We start from the raw sequence: 24,471 nt of genomic DNA, 5'->3' as shown, positions 1-24,471 counted from the left end.
AGAAAGATTAAAGATAAGCTGTGCTTATATAACTGGACCAGTTATGCTCTCACGGACTCCATGTATCATCAACGTTCAATACAATCTTTGACAACAACAGAAATTTTAGACAGCTACGCCACAGGGGAGTCTCTAACAGGACGAAGTGAATCCCAAACATAATAGTGGATCTATTTTTCATGAAAGCACAATCTAAATTGTTTAGCAGTTTTCCAAGACCAGTTCCCTCATACAAATATGCATGTATATGAGCAAGATGACAATTCTGTCCCCAGTTAAGATGTGGTGATGGCAATTGTTGCTTTCATAGTATAGCCAATTTCAAAATTCTCACTTTGTGTTTTCCATTGTGGATGTGTACGCTACACTCATATTGATTTTTCTTACATTTTATGTTTTATAACTTCACAGGTAATGCAATGATTAATACCAGTTCCGTTCACATACATCTACACTTAGAGGCAACTTTTGACATTGCGGCAAAGCAGTGCCTTTAAAGGAATGTTTTGGCAAAAAATCTATTTTTCCACTTCCCCTATATGTAGTTGATCAGTCAAGACATGTTTGCTGACTAAATGTTTCTTCTTTAGTTTAACAATGGGGCTATGAGCCTAATGCAGCTACCAAACACATGAAGTCATTAGTCACCAAAATCTTTTTCATAAATATATCCTTAAAACATCTCTCAACCTCCTTAAACTGCATCAAAGTCTTCATTGAAGTCGTACAGACTTGTCAATATGAGTTATCTCACACTATGACTTACTGTAAACTAAAATAATGAAGAAAACTTCACTGTATAACTAAATGCAGCAAGCAGCCATTTCAGACAACCAGTGTTGAGCTGAATTCTGACTGCCACACAGAATTCAACTCACATCACATGAATGGCAGTCAAATTTTGGCACAACACCTGTTGTCTAAAATGGCTGGCCTCTGCGCTCAGCTACACAGCATTTTTGTTCATTTTTAAAAGTTCACAGTAGGTCATAGTGTGTCTTAAATCACACCAACAAATCTGCACAACTTTAATGATCTGGATGCAGTTTGAGCAGGCTGAGATAATTTTTGGCTGACGATGCAAAATTTTGGCACCAAACTTGTCTTGGCTGATCAACTACATCTGGGGTAAGTAGCAAATTAGGTAAATTAGATTTTTTCACCAAACCATTCCTCTAAACTAGATTTGGTCTAAAACTGCTTTTAAAAAGGTGAATACTAATTCAAGTAGACAGTGTTGCTTTTCTCTGTCTAGAAGGCCTGTATTCATGAAGCTTCTCAGTGTAGGAGTGCTGGTTTAGGATCTGTTTCTGTTACTAAGGACGTAGTAATTAAGAGAGGAATCTGATTCCAGATCAGCACTGAGAAGCTTTGTGCAAACACAGACCTAGGTCTTTGAAAATCATGATATGAGGTAATCCAAAGTCCAAATCCAGAGCAAATTTATTTCAAGGGTTCTAATTTAATAATCTGTGATCTAAGATACTTTCAAATCAACAGCTAACTCTCAACTGATCAAACAGTGACAAAGAACTGCTGTCTGTTTAGGAAGGCAAAGACACACACACACACACACACACGCACGCACACACACACACAAACACGCACACACACACACACACACACACAGGTTAATCTCACAAGCATGACAAATACAGGGACCCAACCTAAAAAAATTAAAATGACTAAAAGGTAATGTTTTCTTTTTAATGGCTATAACATGATGCCTGGATGAATAATTAAAACATAAATCTGAACAATTTAATTGATTTTAAGTTGATTTTCAGTAACATTTTCCAATTTAAGTGATCAAATTCTCATTACTGCAACACAGTCAGGTTCGCAAATAAATCTGTAAATAATGTTTTTCTTAACTTCTCTTTTTGTAATGTGTGCACTGTTGTTGGACTAAGTATTTTAAATCTAATTATTAAAACATAAATATTTTCCAAAATGTAGCATTTTGCCTTTGCTTAATTACTGCAATATACTGTCAGCCATTACGTTTTTTTCTGTAATTCTCTTCTTACTGTTATGCTGTTCTTACTGGGCTCCCTAAGAAAACAATACATCCTCTACAACTCGTACGTAAAGCTCTGCTCCTAGTTTTTAAAGCTCTAAATGACCTTAAAGCTCTGCTTAACTCACAAAATATCTGTGTTTATGTTCTAGCACGTGATCTTAGATCTGCAGATACTGGCCTTCTGCAGAAACCCTCAGTAAAATACAGAAAACATGGAGAGGCCTATTTCTGTTAGTATGCTTCTAAACTGTGGTGCTCAATTCCACGTTTTATTAGACAGTCAAGCTCAGTTCACATGCATAAGAAACATTTGAAAACATATCTCTTTAACTTAGCTCTTAATTAAAATTCTACATCAATTAAATTATAAGAGTATTTCTTATATGCATGATGATTATAGCACTTAAATATTTATAGACATGGTTTGAGTTGGTTTCATGAGAATCATCTTCTCTTCACTATCCAAAACCTTTTTAATGTTTGAAATATTTAGATATAAGATAGCAGCAGTTAAATATTAGCTGTCAGATCCTGAAGCACTGTGCCCTTAAGCATGCAGAACAGCACCAGAGACAAACTGCACACCTAATTAAGCCTTAAGAGTTCTTGTTTATAATGAAGATGAATGACTGATCAGTGCTACAGGCTGATCTCTGGCTTCTCCTGCACATGATCCAATTCTCATGATTTTAGACTTGGCGACACTCCAGCAGGTGTGCACTTCTCTGGCCTGGTTTAAATCTGTCTGTGCACAACATGCTTCTCATTTATAATGCATTGCAAAGTGCTATCAGGTTTGGTGGTGTGAAAGCACCTCTGCTCAGGAAGAGTCTCTGAGGTACGCACAGTTCATGCAGAGAAGCGGAAGTATCCAATGGTTCACCTGTCAAAACAACTTAATTCTAAGAAGTACAACTCAACAGGTGTCCTCGATAACAGGTCCGCTACAGACAATGTACCCTACACATAGCACAGTTTTAGTTTGGATTCTCCAATTTGCAAGACATGAATTTATTCATGAAAAAGTAAGAATATGTCATACATTTATAGTATAGTGACCAGCACCATTACTATGTAAGAGGGGAACACAATTAACACAAACACACAAAATTGCCCAGGAATAAACAAACAAACAAAAAAAAAAAACAACTTTGGCCAATGTCAGTCATATGAATCATATATAAATTACATAAATTTGCCTGGGGATACTACAGTTCTCACATATTATTAGCCTCTACTGCCTTTAAAACTTTGGGAGACTGAACTGGAAAACCCCAACAAAAACAGCAGTGCATCAATTCCTCTCCAAACTGTGAGAACACCTTTTCCATATCTTCAAAGGCCAAGACGCATCATCATCACATTACACGCTAGATTCCACTTGTCTGCCTCCACACCGCTTCACTTTTTCCAGACGTACTGTAGGAGCAGGATATGGCAGCGTGGCAGATAAGTGAGCAAGTCGATCATCAACACTATTTCACATTTAACTAGATTCTGTAGAGTTTTTTTTGTTTTACGTGGAGAGGTAGGGTGTTTTACCACAGGCAGTCTGTAACATTTATGACTGATTTGCATGGGTTAAGAAATCACTGCAAATTATAGAACTGGGAACAGCTACTTGATTTACGCATTGCCTTCACACTAAAAACTCCATACACTGCGCATTTAGCTGCCCACAAGTAGAAAACATCTAAACATTGAATTTAATTTAAATTTTGTTTATACTAACCATTTACCTAGCTGAATACAATCTGTCATTAGTAACGTCATTAGCTTGTGAACTTTTCCAACAGTCAATATCAATGCAAAAAAACTTTTTCTGTCGTTATACAAATTTCAGCCCTGCGATGGACTGGCGACCTGTCCAGGGTGTATCCTGCCTTCCACCCAATGACAGCTGGAATAGGCTCCAGCACCCCACCGCGACCCAGAAGGATAAGCGGTTTAGATGATGTATGTATGTATACAAATTTCAAGGTTTAATGAGGTTTAATTTCTGTGTCATACATGAGGTACAAAAATACATTTCAGCTTGATTTGGGCCACAGAGAATACAAGTTCGTTTTATAGCAGGTAAAACTACTGACACCATGGATTTGGATGGGCCGAAAATCATTGAGAAACACCATTATACCACATTAAACCACCTCCTTTAAACTAAAACTAATCCTGTCTGAATAATGCTTTAGAGTGTACCAATCTCTGATCATAGCATAACTCTAAAAACACTGATCTTTGAGCTATAGATAAAGATCAAGATCAAGATGGCTCCATGGATGTGCTGCTTCTATGTGTCATGTTTTTTTTTGTTAATGTGGTCAATTGTGTGCCAAACCCAATCACTTTTAAATATGTTAACAGTCTGTGTACTTGTCTAGTCTATTTAGTATGTCACATGACACCAAGACAAATTCCTCCGATGTTTAACGTACTTGATTCTGATTCCAGACTAGAATTACATAGTCCATGATGCTATATAACAAGAATAGCTGTTTCCTATTTCTAAAAATAAGCCATCCCAAGTGTTCCTCATAGTGACAGGCATTCCAGCACTTTTTAGATCAACTGAGTCAGATCAATTGGCTCAGCGCACTAGAAAAAGTTGCCTCTTTCAACTCCCAAATGGCTCTTCATTCAGCAGCATTGACAGTTCTTTTTTCCAAAATTTAGCCGTCAAAGGGTAAAAGTCAAAAATCAGAAGTAGCAGGCCTCATTTATTGGAAACACGACTAAGAACTACATGAATACCAAGAAAATACCAAGAACAAACCAAGAGACAAACTAACACATTAGGGGATAATGAGGGGGAAGAGCCGGAACGTCCCAGAGACACCCAGTGAGATTTTAAGCTACAGTATCATAAAATCTTCCCATTTGTTTAGTCTTCTGTTAAAAAATGCCTATTCAGTGTGAGTTGGCTTCCAATGTTTACCTAAAAGAGCTGACGACTAGTTCCTCAGAACCAGACAGCTACCACCAATACTCATGATCATGACTGGAGTTTGCAATTTTACACAAACATTATTACTTTTGTTACCAAAAGTAAACATGTTCGTTTAAAACATGCATTGCATTCTTATTTCAGAGCAAGAAAACCAAAATTATTCCTTTAGAGCTGTAATAACTTTTTGAGCTGTATGGAAAACTGATGACATGTGTGCATTGCATTTCACGTTTTTCCACTGTAGTGACTGCATGTCATTTTGGCACAAATTCCTCTCCATGCCAACAGAGACTGCTGCAAGGTCATACATGCTTTGCATGATTCGGAGATGAGAAAGCAGATTACATTACAGCACATTCCTTCTTTCTCTCTAGTTGTCAAGCCTTCTTTTCTTCTTTCTTTTTTACTTTCTTTAACTAAATAACTAATTAACTAAAACAGCAAATAAACAGTAGGTGTCCTAGGAGCCATTACCTTAGGAGACATACATGAAGGTAAAATGTGCTGTAATTGTACACTATAATTGATTTGTGAAGACAGGCACCCATTTGCACAGTGAATGAAATATAAGAAACCCAAAGAATAAACACAAAGTGCTTTCTGGAATTTTAATTAAGTCATATTTATGCTTCTTAAGTCAGTGGGGGCTCTCCATTGAAAATATTTTACTCTGACTAAGGGAGGCTTAATATATGCCTGGAAAATTAGCTCATAATGTCAAGTAGGTGGGTTAGTATACCACAACAAATGCTTCCCTCGTAAATGCCTTGCTTCTTTTCTTATGTATTTGTCCTTAATTTTCTCATCAAAAATGAGAATACAATAAAAGTTAGTGGGTGGTAGACATTTTTGGCAGGAAGTCAGGGAGTATAAAAGCAATCCAACAGCAAATGCAGCGAAACACAAAAATTCCCTCAGTAGTCACAGTTTCAAGCCAACACCAGCTTTCTGCCATTTCTGTTTGCCTGTGTTCCTAAAGCATGGCTAATCCCTCATATGAACTGAAGTGTATCAAATCCATGCTCATGTACGTGTTAAATACGTGTTGCTTTCCTTACGCATTCTATCATCAGACTTGTAGTGCACTTCAGCACAATCCATTTCAGAATATTCACCAGAGCATGGGGTGTTTTACACGGAAAGCCTGTATTCTGATCTTTTTAAATACTTATCTCCAAATGTTTGTACTGGATTTAGTTGGCCACTGTGTAGCTAATAACTAAGCCTAGTAAAGTTTAACTGGCTAATCGTGGTAATGCTATTTGAGGTATATGAAGTACACATTAACTATTTGCCTTGCCAGCAGATTCAGGCTGCCTTATCCGTTCTGCCTAATACACTGGCCTTTATTTATCAAAGCTGCATAAAAAAGAGTGGAAATTTGACCATCTTTAGTGACTTACAAACTACTCTGCATCCAATTCATGAAACTTTCGTATGTGTGGAAATTCGAGAGAGAGAGATTCGAGAACAAATGATAAATCAACTTCAGCGCATCTCATTTACATATCGTTTAAATGAAGCAGCGTCAGCGTGCCTCAACTCGTGAGCCAATGGCTGTGCCTGCAGTCGGAGTCTGAGGTCGAGCAGTGAGTGTGCTGCTCCTACTGACCAAACTTTGTTGTGTTACAATTACGATGACTGGAAAGAATAAAATGTGAAATAAACAAAACATCTTAGTTTTTGAAGGTGGAAGAATGATGTGATTACATAGTGTGACTATTTTTCTAAAATAATGTATTTAAATGCTGTATTAGTGTATGAGACCTTCAGCATTAGCAGTGTTTTGTATTGTTTATTTTCTGGGCAGTGTCAATATAATAAAACAAAAACACAGTGTAATATTTCCTTAAATGGAACATGGAATAGTTGCAGCATCTGTTTATATGAAAGTGCAACTACATCGTTTTTATTACTCATATTATTAGTGTTATTGTCATTTTTATTCTTATTATTGGGATTATAGATGACACTGACAAGAGTTTTTGTTAGTTAACCACAAAACAAGTTAAACTATTATACTCAAATTAACACACACCTGTCTGTGAAATTTGCATACACTTATTTTACAATCAGATTTGACAGATTTGACTGAAAATGTGTGACCTTCTATCACTGGTGTAAAAAGGGCATCTTTCCAACAGGTTTGTAAAAGATCAACTGACTTGTGGCCATCTGGGGCACTTTTGGCAATCAAAGCCTGGACATGATACAACATTATCATCTTTGTGCTGTGACAGTCTGTGGGTGGAGCTGCTGTCACCACCCACTGATCAGATTAATTACTCCTTCCCATAGCTCAACCTGTTAGTTTCTTAACATGGGGCAAAGAACCTTCACTAGCATATCACCCAGATCTACACTGCACACACAGATGAATGCAAAAGTTTTGGCACACCTGGTCAAATGACATGTTTTGTTGCCATCTAAGTGAAAATAAGTTCACTTCTGCACATTGTAGTGCACAATTACAGTTTATTTGCTCAATTTAACATGAATTTTGAAAAAAAAAAAACATGCAAAAGTTATGACACCTTTTTGTATTTTATGTTTTATATTTAGTGAATTTGTTAACTTCAGTAGGCAAATAGAAATCGTGCACAAAAAAATTCAGAAAAATGCCATATTTAAGTTTGTTCTCTGTAGAGGATGTGTTAACTTATTTTCACTTAGAAAACCAACAAAATGAGTGGGGCGAATTTGAATGGGGTGAAAAGAGATAACCTGAACATAGAGGCCTACTGGGTCTACCTGTATTACAATAAACATTATAATATCACAACATATATCACAATAACAATCAAAATAAATACCCCTATTTTGTCACTCCAAACAGTGACAAAATATCAGATTATTCTAGGACCAGATTGCAACACAGGCTAGAGTAAACTACAACTATGAAATAAATGAATAATGAATAAAGCAAATAACACCAATTTTGTTTGGTGGTGGAGGTGGTGCGTATAGTTAATAGACCTATCTTAGATTTTCAAAAGTATCTAGACACACCTTCTAATTAGCGAATTCAGCTACTTTAAGGTTGTGCACACAGCTTGAATAATCTCCATAGAAAAGCATTCACCAATAGGATGGGATGTTCTGGAGCAGCAATGTTCCAACATCTAGTGTAAAAACTCTCCATAAATAGATGAATTTCAGAAGAAACACTGGATGAGCAGGTGTCTACAATCTTTTAGACATATAGTGCACATGAATGTGTGTGCACATGGCAGGGTTCCTCCAGATTCAGAAGAAGAGAGAGGAGAGGAGCTAGAGGTCTGAGCAATGAGGCTTTATTTCTAATGGCCAGATTAAGGGGCACATTTTCACTCACTGTCCTACTCAGTGTTTCCGATGATATTAAAGGATGCTACATGTACACTATGTGTTGGTTTCCCAGCGTAATTTTGGGCTAAATATCAGAATTACCTTTGGAAATTCTATTTTAGTCTAGGCTTAAACTTAATCTGTGTCTGGCACATCTGCTTGTCCAACATTTCTTACAAAATCCAATCCAAAATGAAATGGGAGTTGCTGCACTAACAGTCTCTGCTCTCCTGGGAAGGACTCACACTAGATTTTGGAACATTGCTGTGAGGATTTGATTGCATTCAGCCACAAAATCATTAGTGAGGTCAGATACTGATGTTTGATGATTAATTCTGGATCACAAACGTCACTCATTCCGAAGGTACTAGATCTCCACCACTCCAGAGAACACAGTTCCACTGCTCCACAGCCCAGCTACAGGTGCATCAGCACCCGTACTGCCAGACTGAGAAACAGTTTTTATCCTAGAGCAATAAACCTCCTGAACCAGACCCCTAGATCTATACTCCCACACTGAACATCCACACACATACTGTTGTACTTCTACCTCACATCCAAGAACTATGTACACATCAGTGTCTGAGACTGCATACATTCACATTTAAAGATGTGATTACATGTGCACACATTTTCACTACTTTTTATTTCTTTTTTGTAGTTTAGTCTTTGAAATTTTATAATTTATGTAGCTCAGAGTAGGGCTGAAAGATTAATCGTTTTTATATCGAAATCGCCATCTAAAGGAGTGCAATTTTCAAATCGCAATAGCTGCAATTTTTAAAAAATTATAGCCTACATCATCAAAAACGCTGTCCTAAGTTTTAAGAGGGAAAATGTAACCGCATAACGTAGAATTTGAGAACTCTCTACATAAGGTACACCAATCAGAGGGAATCAAACCTCCATGTTTTCTGACTTCACAAACACAACTTACTGGCAGTCTGGCACACTACATTAAGGGGCCATGCTTTAAGCTAGTAAAGGTCAATATTCTGGTCTTGTCAAATAGAAAAAAGGCCTGAACCTCAATTTATAGAATATATTCGCAGTTTAAATTGCATTTGCAGTATTAGTCAGAAAAATTGCAATTGGATATTTTATCCAAATCATTCAGCCCTAGCTCAGGGCACACCGAATCTTGTTGTACTTGTACAGTAAAGCATTCACATTCATATCAGAAATAAGTGTCTTCAAGTCTTCAAATAGCTGAATCCACCAATACATGCACTTTTGAACAAGTGTAAAACAATATAGTTCATTATATAAACTGTGTTTAATGGCTCCACTTCTAAGAATGGAAGAGACTAACCAGGCTGTGGAGGTCTGGAAGGTCATGAGGGTGGGGCTCTGTGCCTCTCCTCTCAGGCTGTGTCTGGGGTGATGGTGTTGATGTGAGCCATGGCTTGGGCCCGTCCCAGAGTTCACCTCTCCTTCCTGAACCACAGCTACACCATGCCACTGAATCCTGGCCTGTTTTAGCCATCGTCCACCCAGTCCCCACTTCTCCAGGTACACTCGACACAGCTCATAGTTCATGGCTGAGTAGTAGAGGAAGTCCAGGGCCAGCAGGACCATGACGAAGAAGCCATAAACCCACACGCCAATGAGAGCGGTGTAATTACTGAGGACAGAGCGAAACAGTAGTGAGAGCAAGAGAAGGATTAATAGTCAGTAATGACACAGAAACATGTTCACACATATACATCACTACACATTTGTAATCACACAGTGTTGTTTTAGTTTCCTGTAAATTCTGTTCATCATTTTTGTAGCATCTCCTATTATATGTACTTTTTTTGCACAGTATTTTTGTTGCTTCTGTAAGCTTGCAATGTCCTTCAGGATTAATAATGTTTCTATTGATCTAAAGGAAAGTGTTTTTGTTGATTATTACTAGATGTTTTACAACCATGACCAGTCAAAAGTTTGGACACATCTACTCATAAAATGTTCTCCTCATTTTTCTATTTTCCCTATTTTTTAGAATAATTAAGACAACAAAACTATGGAATTTTGCAGAGGCCAAAGAAAATATTAAACAAATCAAAACTTCAAAATTTTGAATTCTTTGAGAAATTAGGCCTCTCTGTTTTGATGCCGCTTTTCGCGCCCTTGATCACTCTCTCAAGCAGCTTCATGATGAGCTCACATGCTTTACAAACAGGACTGAAGAACATAAACAAAGGCTGAGGAAGGAGCAAGTCCAATATAATGATAAGTAAAAATGCAGGTTCCAAACCCAGTAAAACTGTCACGATCAGATAAACAGTACCTACAGTAAACAGTAAACAGTAAGCTTTCATCTCCAAGAAAATTTTTAAAAATATTAAAAAACATTCCATGATATTTACGAAAAAGAAAAACAGTAAAAGCAGGAATATCCCCCTCACCCCTCACTCTACCCAAAATAATTTTTACTAAATCTAAATTTACTTGCCATCTAATAAAATTACTTATTTGTGTTTATTTTTCATCCAGTATTGTGATCTTGTTTTGCTATTGGACTCAAACTGAGGCAAAGGTTGTTTATTGAAAATGTAGTGTATCACAGTGCAAAAACCAGAATATATCATGTATCGTTATACCTCTACTTGTTCTGAACACAATTACCTTTTCCCAGAGAAGTGTTAAAACTGTTCTTGGAGAGGAAATGTGTTTGTAATTCTTGTAATGGAAAAATGGACCAAATTCTTCTCACTTAAATCAAGAGATGAAATGAAAATAGAGGTCGTAGCCCGGTGATGCGGCAGCAAGGTGGCTTAATTGCATTCCGTAGGCTGTGGAGATTGCTTTGGCAGGATGCTAAGAGGGCTTGGTGAGTAGATCAGAGCAGCAGAGCTGTGCAGCTGGCCCCATGGTAGAGAAACTGTTCAGAGACTACGGAGGCCCAGGAGGATCAATCGGAGCTTGGAAGTGTGAAATGACATTTTCACGCCTGTGTAGTGCCAGGGCACGCTTACAAGCTTCTTTAATGAACAGACCCTTTGTCTCGTTTTCAGGGATGAGGGCTGGATGATTTGTCAGGGGAAAAACGTCACGATGCCTGACAAGGCAATATCTATATCTAGATGTAACAGTTGAAGGAAACAAATCCATTTCATGGAATGAAGCTCATACCTGTATCTACTACACATGAATGTGGGTGTTGTGTATTACTGCATTGCACTCACACTCTCAGCTGCTCATACAAGACATTGCCCGCTGAGCGCTTAATTGATTTCTGCTTTGAGAGATGGTACTGAAAAAACCTCTGAGCAGTCCTTTCATCATAAAATCAGAAGATGAATGCTGTCACTCCACACATGAGAGCGCACAAACAATTTGTAAATGGTGGATCAAAAAGCACAGACCTAACAAAGGCTTGCCATTTGACTAGATACAAGCAGTATTTGAATTAGTATAAAGCTCACATATACTGAATATTTCTGCCAATACTCTGAGGTTTGGCAAGGTTTGTGAAAAATTCTTGGCTTGGACATACAGTTCACTTGTGGCAAAGACTTGTGGCAAAGGTGGCATCCTATGACAGGTTAAAGTCACTGAGATCTTATGTGTGACGCTTTGACTGACTGATATAGACTCTCATCTGAAGCAAAATGGTGTAAGTGGGGCTATAAATCTGAAACACAAAATTTGTTAATATTCTGTCGGTCAACTGGTAGTAAAATAAATCTCATATGCCTAAAACAAAGAAAAATAACTAAAAATAAATAAATAAATAAATAAATAAATAAATAAATAAATAAATAAGTCAAACCTGATGCTACACTGCAATGATACGCATCCAGGTTTTAGTTTTTCATTCCTAACATTGTAAATTCTTTTCATGTTGGGATATTCAAATACTATCCTTTTAAATATGCAGATTTGAATAGTAGAACTAATTAGAATTCACATCCCTACTTCATGCGTGGATGTTCGTCTATGCTCATTATATGTTACAGTCTCAGCAAGTATGCTTATAAGTGAAAATGAAGGTCAAAAAAGCAAAGTATACAAATGTGCTATCATCTGCTGGAGGGATAAACAAGCTGTGTTGACATTCAGGAGAGAAAGAATCTCTCTGACCTCTGGGTCAGCTCACTGCTCTTCAGCTCACTGCTTCTTTACTCTAATCGCCAACACAAAATCTGCTTTATTAGCATTCTCTGTATTACAGCTTCATAAAGACTTTGACAGCAATGTGGGGATCACGAGTACTGCTGCATTTCCTTAAACAAAAAGCTGCAACAGAAAGTGATTTCAAATTGTAGTTTGTAGCAAGCTGGTAATGCCTCCTTTTACAGTTTCTTAAGATCTAAGTAGGAGGTGATTATTTTGCATAACATGATGGTAAGCTCCAAGGCAGTGTAACTAAATCACACTGAAATGCCCAACAGGTTCTAGATATTAACTGAGCATGTGGTACAAACTCCACAGTACTGAGCAACAGTCAAAAGTTCCAGGTAGCTTTATGATATAAAAAGATCGTAGACTACTAAAGTACAAAGACTCTTATATAGTATGTACCTGTCTATTACATATTATATACCTGTCTATTACCTATAAACACAATTGGGCTGTAAAAGAAAGCAATGATTCTGACTGTGCTTTTACTGGGTCTTTACCATTTACCCTTTACTATCTTTGCATTTTGTGACATCATTTTATGTCATATCACTTACTTTGCACTTGGAGGTGTTTCCAATTTACTTTCCTGCTTAAATGTGTGACATTACATTGAAATTTAGTGTATGTTTATAATTACCACCTTGTTACTACAAGTAATTATGAGATAACTGACTATGTCCATTATCAGCTTAACAATGAAAACCTGTCAGTTATTATTTTAGTGTAATTTAGTAAGACTATCATGGTATTTCATCATTTTACTCAAAATATCTACACATAGCACTTAGGAGATTGTACCCCACATTTACTCAGTTAATATCTAGAGCCTGTTTGGCATTTCAATATAAGAGCCCATATGATGGAGAGCCATATTTCCTTGATTTTCTGAAATAAAGAAGTTCGTAACATGTAAACATTGTTTTTCAAAATATACCATTCTCTCCCTAGTATATATATTGTACTTTGGAGTTTCCAGAACTAAAAGGGACTGTAAAAGAAAGTTAATGTCTCCAAGATCTGTTGTGTGTGGTTTCAAGTCCCAGTAACAAGCAATTACAAGATGAACAAGTCAGCATGTTGAAACTCTGGAGACGAAGTCCAGCAACGAACTTGGTCTACACTATCTTACATCATTTCTTACATCATATGCACATGATGTACGGAAGTGTTATAAAAATTGATGAACCTGTCTCTGGGCTACTGTCTCTGCACTGACTCGCAGCCGTACCTTACTCTCGCTTTACAGTGCAGTCTGTAAGTAACTGGACACTGACACAGTTTCTGCTGTTAGCTCTGTATTCAGGATTTTAAATGAAAAGTTTAAAGTGCAGGATGCCAGCTTTCATTTAAAAAGTAACTAGATCACATGAACACAGTCCTAAACAAATTTAAATGAACTCTCATGCTTATTACTTGGTTGCAAATCCTTTGCCACAATTGACTGCCTGAGGTCTACAACCCACAGTCATCCTCCCCAGAGATGCCCTGCCAGGCCTGCAATGCAGGCATTTTTTAAGTCCTGCTTGTTTTCAGTGCTTTTTTCTTCAGTTCTGTTCATATTTCATGAACGTCATACTCAGTGGTGTTCGGCTTGGGTGATTGATAAAGCCAGTCAAGAACAGAGCACTTTTTTGGTATGGTTAATTTAGCACTATGTTTTCTTGATGCAAAATCGAGCACCATCCACAAAGTTTTGAGGCATTTACTTGGATCTGAGCAGATAATATGATTCTGTTTATTTCAAAATTTATCCTGCTGCTGCCAGTAACATCAATAAAGACCCCGCTCCACTGAAACACATTCATGTTCATGCTGCCATGTTTCATATATGAAGGGGCATGCTTTGGAATATAAGCAGTTCTTTTTTTACTCCGGTACAGCTTCAACTCTATAATACAGGCTTTGTAACATGGGTCATTAAAATGATGTGCATTTTTGTGTCCAAGAACATTATTTTCCCAAATAATAATTTAATAAATACATGACATAGATTACATTATTCAACAATACCTCTCTCATGTGAAACCATTTTCAGTGCATCCATATAAAATTAGTTTTAGTTTCTTTTTGCCTCCAAAAGTCTGAATATGTTAGGTAGTGCAACTGTCCAACCATATATGTTGATTAAGTAAAAAGAGTAATTTAGTTTTAAAATTGTAAATAAAATAGTTTGGAGCAATTTTATGTTTTGACAACATGAGGCAACTTTAACAGTACTCAACTCACTGAAAACTTTTGAACGCAAGTTTTTACTTCCTCAAATGTCAGGCGGCACAACTGAAAACAAAGGACTTTTATCTTGACATGCTTTTATGAAAGAGGGGAAAGGTCGTTGCATCATAAAGATGACCTCAAGTGACCTTTATGGTGCAATGCCAAGATCAGTAGCTCTTTCACAAATTTTGAAAAACATCATTTTTCAGTTAGAATGGTTATTATTATGATAATGTTTATTTATAGAAAAAAATGTAAATATAAATATAAAATATGAAAGAGTTCTAGGACAACAGTTTCTACAAGTGTCTAAGTAGATGCCTGCTTAATTAGTCTGAAAACCACAACCACCTCCGAGCACTTTGATGTGAAACACTCCATTCTAAAGACACTTAGTCAGAATTGTTCACAGTGGTGGTGAAAGGAACCAGACATCTGAGTGCAATGCCTCTAAAAGCCCCCTTACAGAAAGTTATTACACAAAATGTCTAAATCATTAGGTTTTTCTACAGAGCACAATTTCACATCTCAACAAATGAACTATGCAGGGATTTTAAAAAAATGCAAGCATTTCCCCTTAAAGGGGCTGTAAATGTATAGGATTGATTGTAGCAATTGGTGTTTGTCTTTTGCGTATGGTTTTGAGGAAAGGATATAAACTAAAAAACTGAACTAACTGAACTGCAGAGTACTTGAACATTGCAAAATAAATATTATGGAAGATGCTGAAAAAGACAGAAAATCCTGGAAGAGTAAGCAATTTGTGATGACCGGTTGGTTCAACAAGACCGAAGAAAATGTCCTAAATAACAGTCAAAGAAGTCAGAGAGTCTGCAGAGTGCTGAGGTGAAAGTATCATGGTTCACCATTCACAGCAGACTCAGAGAAGAGAAATACAGAAGCTGCTCTGAAAAACTCAAACCTCTCATCAGCACCAAGAACGGAAAGACCAGACTGGAATTTGCAAAGACACACAAAGAGTTCAGGAACAAAGTATGAGCGGATGAGGTGACTCTGCAAACCAATGTGGAAGAAAGACAAAAAAGTGCAGAAAGAGAAAAGACTGCAAATGATCCTAAGCACACAATGCAGTGTTGTAGTGTAGGCATGCATCACTGCCTCTGGAACAGTCTTTACTGATGATTTAAATGATGATGATAGCAGAAGAATGAATGTACCGAAACACTGTGTACAGAAACATCCTGCCCAAAACAGTTCGGATGGAAGCTCATAATGCAGCAAGGCGGAATTGAACGAACACATTTCACACACTTAACAAGGAGTTCTTCAGAAAGAAAAAGTGGAAAGTTTTCAATAGGCCAAGTCAGTCTCCTGATTCAAATCAAACGGAGCATGCAATTCACGTGTTGAAAAGGAAACTGAACCCAGAAATCTTCCAAAACAAGCAACAGCTGAAAGGGGCTGCCATTAAGACTTGGCACAGCGTCTCAAAGGAAGATATGTAGAGTCTGGTGAAGTCAAAGAGTTGCAGTACAGCATTACAGTGAAGGGGCAAGCAGGAAAGGGCATATATATTAGAAATGTAGTGATCAATGAAACAATGAAAATGCATCTTTTTGCAGGCTTTTCTGACTTAATACAAAGATTTTCAATATAAATTCTACTAACAATTTAAATGACAAGTGGAACCTTCGACATTTTGATATGAATTTCAGAGTTCTTAATATTTGATATGTCTTTCTTACATAGAAAGAATGCACTCAAGTTGGCTTGGACTCCACAAGTTTGTGTGAAAGCCTGTAGGTCTAAGTCGTGTGAACATGTGTGTCAATGGAAGAGATAAGATTAAAAATAAAAAAAATAACCTATAACAAAATTACAAATTTCAAGGGACGTCTAAGGTAAACTTACCTCTCAAAACAGATCAGATTGCTATCAGTGTATGTCCAGTGATAGTGGTAAAGAACAAAATGGCACAAAATTGGAAGTGTGTAGGTTTCTGTCATCACTGTAACCCTCCTCTTACTCACTTGTGAGTGAAGCCATCGGAGTTGGTGGTGAGGTTGAGCTGCATGATGGTCTGAAACTCCGTCTCGTTGCAGCAATACTTGAATGCGGTGTTGTTATGGTGACAGCAGAACATGTAGGTCTTGTTGTCAGAAAGACGTGGGCAGTGGAAGCCAAAGTGGTAGCGCCCCTTGTGGTCGGAGTACGGCTCACACACCCTGAAGTGTGCTGAAAGAGCTGAAAGAAAAACATGAAGATTACTGTACTGTGTACTATATAATTCTATTGAATTGGTTTAAAGTCAGATTTAAAAGCACATTTTGGACTTTAAACTGACTTGGACTTTAGACTTTTTTAGACTCCTTTTGCTTTAAATGTCCCTGTGCCTTAATTATGTTTAGTTTATTAAAACTAATGAACATTCCATTTTGTCACCACCAAAACAATCATAACACCACCAAAACTTTACCAAATGTTTCTGTTTAGGTAGTAACAATTTTAGCTCACTTTGAGCAGAACACAAAAATGTTAGCCAGTACATGACTAGTAAGCACAGCTTTAAACAGTTGTACACACATAAAATCATAAGGTTTTTCAATAAAACACAAAAAAGTTCTTTTTTGTTGCAGAAAATATGACAAATCTGAATGTTACACATTTATTTTCAGACCTTGGGACACTTTTACTCCAAAACAATGGGAACCAACTGCTCACCATGTGGCCATGAGGGACAGGGATGCAAATTCACTTTTTTCTCTAAAATGTAGGGGTGTGGCTAAAATAAGCCTCCGCCTATGACTCTTTGTGTTTTACACTTTGTGTGAAACCAAGTTATACACCCTCTACAGAAAACAGACTTCTACACATTTTAATGCATAATTACAAATATTTATACTAAAACTAAAACAAAATGTAACTGCAAAAGTTGTGGCAAGTTTTTCTTTTTTATTTTCCTATGTTAAACTCAGCATATAAGCATATAAACTGCACTAAAATGTGCAGAAAAATGCCGTTTTAAAGTGTGTTTTCTTTAGAGAATGTGTTATCTTCTTTTCACTTAGAAAATCACAACACATGTAATTTGACCAGATGATGTTACACACTTATTTTCAAACCTTCTCCTGTAGGTGTAATGTGTATGTGTCCAAATACTTTTGTGCACATTTGATCATAAACAGTACTGTACAGTGCCCTGAATGTAATAAACAATGACTCAACACTTTTGATTTGCATATTTTGGCAAGTGCACATTTATCTTTCCACTCTAACAATTCATCTATTCAGTACATCAAACGCCATGCAGAACACATTATGTAAAGGTCTTGATACATGACGAGGAGACAAACGACAGATCAGTTTGCTGTGACATGCAGTGAGCATGATTCACTTCACAAACAATTCTTTCTGATTCTTGTGTACAGTCATAGCACTTCCACATGTTCTGTAAAGGTAACAGCCAAAAGGTTTGATGTTTATTTGATGTGTTTCACTAAATACTGGAAGGCAGAATCCTTACAACTTATTGTCACTGCAAGCCTTTTCAGCTATGAGGCATCAGTGAGAAGCTACCATTCTAAAGAAACTATCACTCTTAAGGAAATTTGAGTGTGTACAAGAGAGACTTTCCACCTTATGCAATCAAGCAGAGAGCACCCTGAGAATTTCTGAATATGACTTTGAATATCATGAATAGCACATTATATCCTGCCTTCGCTCACAGCCCACAGTAGAGGGCTCTTCACTTTCCCAACCAAACCACCATGAAATAGTCCTGACATTGGTAATTGCACACAATTGACATAGCCTGATGATCTGTGAAAGGTTCTAATGTCTGAGCAAATAAGAGGGCAGACCAGCACCATGGCCATTCTTAATTCTGCCCTTTATATTAAAAAACCCCAGCACAATTCAAAATGCCCCTGTTTGCTCATTAGGCCCCGACCGTTGAGTCAGTCTTCTAGATCAGCTGCTCGCCTCCAAACTCATATCCAACCTTCTGGAGGAAGAGCGCAGCCATGCCATCATTTGCATATAGATGAGAGCTGTCAGGGTCTGAAAGACAGATAAATGGGATGGACAGAAGAACTCAGGGGTCTTCACTCAGGTCTACTCCCAGTCCAGGGCACCTCTCCTGTCTGTGCATACAAAATTGTGCTTTGGAGTGGGAATACTGGAGGCAAATTTGTTTATCTGAGTTGCCAGTTTATCAGCTGCACCTCCATATAGGTGCACTTTGTAGGTTCACAATTACCGACTGTTGCTCATGAGCTGCTGCACAATTTATCAACCACCTCTACCGCATCCATCAATGGAACGAGACAACTGTAGGACCACCGATGAACAGATATTATGTGGGCAGTGGGCCGTTCTCAGCACAGCAGTGACGCTGACATGGCAGTGCTTCTTTTATACAGAGTTTTTAAACACTGTGTGCTCTTACTGGCTGCTTTATTGGACACACAACCCTTGTTGGTTCACCTACAGTTTTAAAAATAAAGGTGCAAGAAAAGGTTTTTTGTATTATGACATAGATAGAAGAACTCCTTTTGGATCCCTAAAGAACTTTTCAACAGGTGGTTCTTTAGAGAACCATTTTGGTAAATGAGATATTTGTGAGAAGGACCTCTCTTAATTTTAAAGAACCCCCACATAATGTAAAGGTCCTAGAAAGAACTCAGAAATTGGTATATAAACTTTGTCTTATGTGAAGTAGACAACTGGGTGGGACCCACCACAAAATCTTCTTGGGTTGGGCTAATTTTCAGTGTCATGCACAGGAGCAGATGATTCAACATCCGTGCTGAGAAATCCTGCAAATTAATAAACTGCCAAAATAAAATGATAACAATCGCCTAATAATTAGCATATATAAATGACATCTAACAGCAAACTAATGAAAATTAAAAACTCATTCTAAATAGTGAAGCAACCAATAATGTGAACACCACATTGATTTCTTGTAGACGACAGAAATGGACAGACTGTCAGATGGCCACAGTTGTGGAATGTTTTCCTAATAAAGGCGAATACATGTCTACGTACAAGTCTGACATGTGGCTGTCATTTTCAATCATGACAAAAAAACATCTTTACAGGACGGCGGACGGGAGCAGGACAAAAGGTTTAAGTTGCGAAGGGACTGGGAAAAATGGTGCAGATTTTCTCTAAGAATGAGACTAAAATCGGTCCCAAGCAGACCTCTAATATGAAGGTTCTTTAAGCCTTTAAAAAGTGGTTCCTCTATGGTATAACTCAAAGAACCATCTGTGTTAGCTACCATCTAGCCCAGGGGTTCCTAAAGTCAGCCCTAGGGACCCCACAGTTTGTACATTGTTGTGCTTTCCCTCATTTTACACATCAGACACAACTAATTTACAATTAACTAATTAACAAGCCCCTCAAGTGCTGGGTCAGGTGTATTAGAGTAGAGAATGTACAGAACCTGGGGTTGCCATGAATGACATTGGGAACCACTGCTCTAGCCCCGCAATAATTATCAGTTTCTGACCACAGCATAACTTTTGGCTGGATATTTTTGGTTAGTAGGCCATTGTCAATCTAGCAGTGCCACTGACATGCTTAAAAACTCACTACCAGCGCAAGAATATATGCTGTAGTACAAAACTCATCAGGTTTTGCTACAGCTAGTTCGCAACTCAAACTTCCTGGGTTCAATATCCATATAAAGTAATGGACAATGGACAGAATATAATCTTTAGCAACAAACAACAAGGGACGAAAATTCAAAGACCCTTCAAAAACATCTACAGCTGCTACTCATTGGGCCTTTTCTATGAAACCTTAGCCGTGGAACTGGCGACATGTCTCGGCACATCATTTCAGAAATGGGTCTTAAAATGAATGTCAAATCCTTGTGGCCAAACAGAACTGGCTGAATGTAGCCTGCAGTCAAGACTTTGCATGCATGAAAGTTTAGAATGATGCAAAAAGGACTTTAAGTGAGTAAGTTCTGATAAGGAAGGCCAAGTCTGTAATTAGTGCAATGAAAAACAGTAAATAGTAATTAATATAAAAGCCATTTTCTCTCCGTTTGTTCAAATGATGGAAAAAAGCATGCTGCATTCATTACTGTCATTACGTAAATAGAATACAAAAAGCTAAATAGAAATGAAAACAGTTTATTCATAAACACACATTCAGAAAAAGCTCTATAACCAGAATGGCAGTCCAAAAATGATATGTAAGTGTGATCAAGTAATGAATTCATTACAAAACAGGAAACAATTTAACATTTGCCGCATTTGACCCCTTGTTAATGACCAAAAAGCCCAATTACCTGTGTGCACGGGCATATCGAGGGGCTGTTAATGGTCGTAATAAATCAGGGCTGATAGAGAGGAGAGCCAAAGAGCCCTCCAGGAACACCTCTGACCTCATAAAGAGCCTTGAATAGCAAGGGAAGTTATTTGGCAGCACACAGGCTGCGTATCCATCAACCAAACAGGCAAGAAGTCAAGCCGTAATGCAAGGCGCTCATATTTTTGGGGAGGGAAGAAAAGAACAAAAGGAAAAAGTCAGGCATATGAAATGAAAACCACCTGTCGAGCCCTGTTTTTCGTTCCTTTTTTCCCTTCTGCGCCCTGGTAGTGAAAGCAAAATCAATGCGTTTTGATTTCTGATTTTTGCATTATTAACACCCTGTAGGCTTTGGTGATAATCTGCTTGACCAGTGGTCATATTCACTTCCTGTGCACCAGAGTGAATGCTAAATGAACGTTTCTCCAGAGGGGGGCGGGGTGCAGAGACACCTGTCTAACAGTGAGCAAAAATACCTGTCTCTCTCTCTCCCTCTCTCTCCATGGCAACCGCTCTGATGTGTGCGTTCATTCAGGTCGCTGGCCAGCGGCGCAGCCGGGGCACATGCTGAAGTGATTTAGGAGGTAACCCCCCACCCGCAGCCCCAAAAAACCTCCTCCGACTATTTAAAACTGAACTTGTCAGGCCTGCCAAAGCACGTCCTCCTTCATGGACTACCACTGCACCTTGTTATCACAACACAAAGAGTGCTAAAGAGAGATGTGACCTGACTATGGATGTAAATTGGCACAGTTCTGAGATATTTCATCAGCTCTTACACTATAAGAGCATCATTAGAGGTAAGGGCACCACTGAAAAGAGAAAGAGACAAAAATTCTTAAAACATGGTAGATTTTTCACTTTATATGGGTAGATTTGGGCAATATATAAACAATAAAATACTTATTTTGCCAATAATTTAATAGAATGAAGAATCATTTATCAATGCATAAGTTAACATCAATTCATAATTCTAAAGGGGTGATTTTAATAAACAACTGTTCACAATGCTTCATTAAACTCAGAACCAAGGCTCTGACTGGCTATGTGGATTCACAGAGGTTAAAAGTCATCTTCCCAAAAGAGTCTTGGCCGACACCGAGACCCAGCATGTGTTTTCTGGCAAGATGCTTCAGGAGCACAGATCAAGCTGGTTATGATTTCATTATAATGGGAGATTGTGTTTTCTGCTCATAATAACTGGCTGAACCACTGTGAGAGACATTTTCCTTTAAAAGATATTAAATAATTGCAGATGTTTGAAAGTAGACTTTGTCCTGAAATGACTCGCAGTAATTGCATCCGTCTATGGTACAATTACCTTGTCTTGACTTGCCTTGGGAAAAAATGTCAAATGTAAGACAGGATGAGTGATTTCATAGTCATAGCATTACTATAAGACCTACAGTTTTGGAAATGGCTTGGTACAATACATTAGGCTATGTTACATTACACTGTTATGCTATGTTACACTTGTGCAGACGTATGTATACACTACACTATGTTACATTACACTACATTATCCTGTTACATTACACTGTTGAGCAGTGTTACATTTGTGCAGACTTGTGTATACACTAAGCTATGTTACATTACACTAGAGTAGGCTATGCTACATTACACTGTTACACTACACGGTTACGCTATCTTAAACTGTTACACTATATTACACTACACTGTTACGCTACCTTACATTACACTGTTATGTTACAATACACTGTTACGCTATCTTATATTACACTGTTATGCTATCTTATATTACACTGTTACTCAATCTTATATTACACTGTTACGCTATGTTACATTACAGTCTTATGCTATGTTACATTACACTGTTTTGCTATGTTACATTACACTGTTCTGCTATATTACATTACTCTGATATGCTATTCTACGTTTCACTGTTATGCTCTGTTATATTACACTGTTATGTTATGTTACATTACACTGTTGCGCTATTTAACATTACACTGTTATGCTATGTTACATTTCTCTGTTATGCTGGTTTATTACACTATTGTATGCTATGATACATTACACTGTTACACTGTTATATTACACTGTTAAATTATGTTACATTACACTGATATGCTGTATTACATTGCTCTGATATGCTATTCTACATTTCACTGTTATGCTACGTTATATGATACTGTTATGTTACATTACACTGTTACGCTATCTTACATTACACTGTTATATGTTACATTACACTCTTACACTATGTTACATTACACTGTTACACTATCTTATATTACACTCTTACACTATGTTACATTACACTGTTAAACTGTTGCATTACACTGTAATGCTGTTACATTATACTATTATTTTTTTATGTTACACTATGTTGCACTGTTACACTACACTATGTTATGCCATGTTTCATTAAAGTATGTTATGTTACATTACACTGTTATGCTATGCTATGTTATGTTGCACTACATGAATACTGAGTTCCTCAGATGTCTGCCATAGAGTAGGGTGCTATTAGTTTTGTGATCATTGAATATCATTCTCATTTGCAATGCCTTTTCAGCAGCACCTCTTGAAAGCTCTCTCTCACTCAGCGTTTCCCTTTTAACAGCTGTCAGCTGAGCTCTTTATGCTCAACTGTCACCTCTCTCTAACATTTGCACACCTCTGTGCATCTCCCATTTGAGAGGACTCTTATTCATCTCACACTCTCCACAGAGGGGCTTTCCCTTCCATTACACCTGTTTAAACCTGCTGTTTTTAAAGCAGCACTGTGGAACACAAGAAAATCTGTAATTCAGCATCATACTCCATCACATTTGTCAGTAACACTTTATTTTGATGGCCCACTGTAGACACTTTGCAGATGCTCACTTTTTCAGTTTAAATCCCAATAAATATTTAGTAAATTCAGCTGAACTTTGTGTCAACTCAACACACAAACTGAACTCTGACCCCGATTCTAATCCTAACCCTAACTCGTGCTAACTTTAATGTTGTTAACAGTTAACTGGGCTTCATCAGTTAGTTTGGCAACAATTTAAGCATTTAAATAAGGTATAAGAAACCATCACAATAAAGTCTGACCGTAATATGGAACTCACTTAGACTAAGTCCACCTTTGAAAAACTACTGTGTGATGATTTGGTTTGGCACAGACAACAAATTATGAGAGTTTAATTCAGAGTGAAACAATAATATGGCCCTATACTCACCTGCAGTGGACAGCAGGAGGAAGATGACGGCCAGGGTGTTGAAGGACCAGTGGCCGCGCATGGTCATCTCTCTGTCCTCATGAAGAAAAGGTGGATGCAGGAGAGAGCGAAGTGTGCCTTGATTCAACGACTGCACATTGCTTGCTTTCCTCTGTGTGCACTCCTCATACTGCAATCTGTTAAAGGAAACAAACATAAAGATCTGTGTACATGTAACGACTCACTGCCAGCATGTAGCCTATCAAATCTGACGAAAACGCAACAGTACAATGGACAAAACGTGAGACAGAACGTAACTCTCTGAAATATACTGTAGATTGGCAAGATTAAACATTAGTCTGAAAGGGCAGTGAGAAATGTTCCACAGCAGT

The 24,471-nt window shown here is 37.6% G+C and overlaps 1 protein-coding gene across 1 annotated transcript in view; it reads right to left on the bottom strand.

The window, feature by feature from the left end:
- The window catches only part of shisal1a (shisa like 1a), a 50,046-nt gene that overhangs the window by 6,232 nt on the left and 19,343 nt on the right, over positions 1-24,471 (bottom strand). Inside the window, exons 2-4 of the mRNA XM_036576994.1 lie at positions 24,101-24,276; positions 16,616-16,829; positions 9,610-9,921 (exon numbers count right to left, since the gene is read on the bottom strand). Of these exons, the coding sequence (XP_036432887.1) occupies positions 9,610-9,921; positions 16,616-16,829; positions 24,101-24,167 (593 nt within the window). The 5' untranslated portion in view covers positions 24,168-24,276. The remainder of the gene's footprint in view (positions 1-9,609; positions 9,922-16,615; positions 16,830-24,100; positions 24,277-24,471) is intronic.

This window comes from Colossoma macropomum, unplaced genomic scaffold (assembly GCF_904425465.1).
Source record: "Colossoma macropomum unplaced genomic scaffold, Colossoma_macropomum, whole genome shotgun sequence".
In the NCBI taxonomy this organism is placed as follows: Eukaryota; Metazoa; Chordata; class Actinopteri; order Characiformes; family Serrasalmidae; genus Colossoma; species Colossoma macropomum.
Note: the sequence above shows the minus strand (reverse complement) of the source record. Positions and strands in the feature narration are given on the sequence as shown.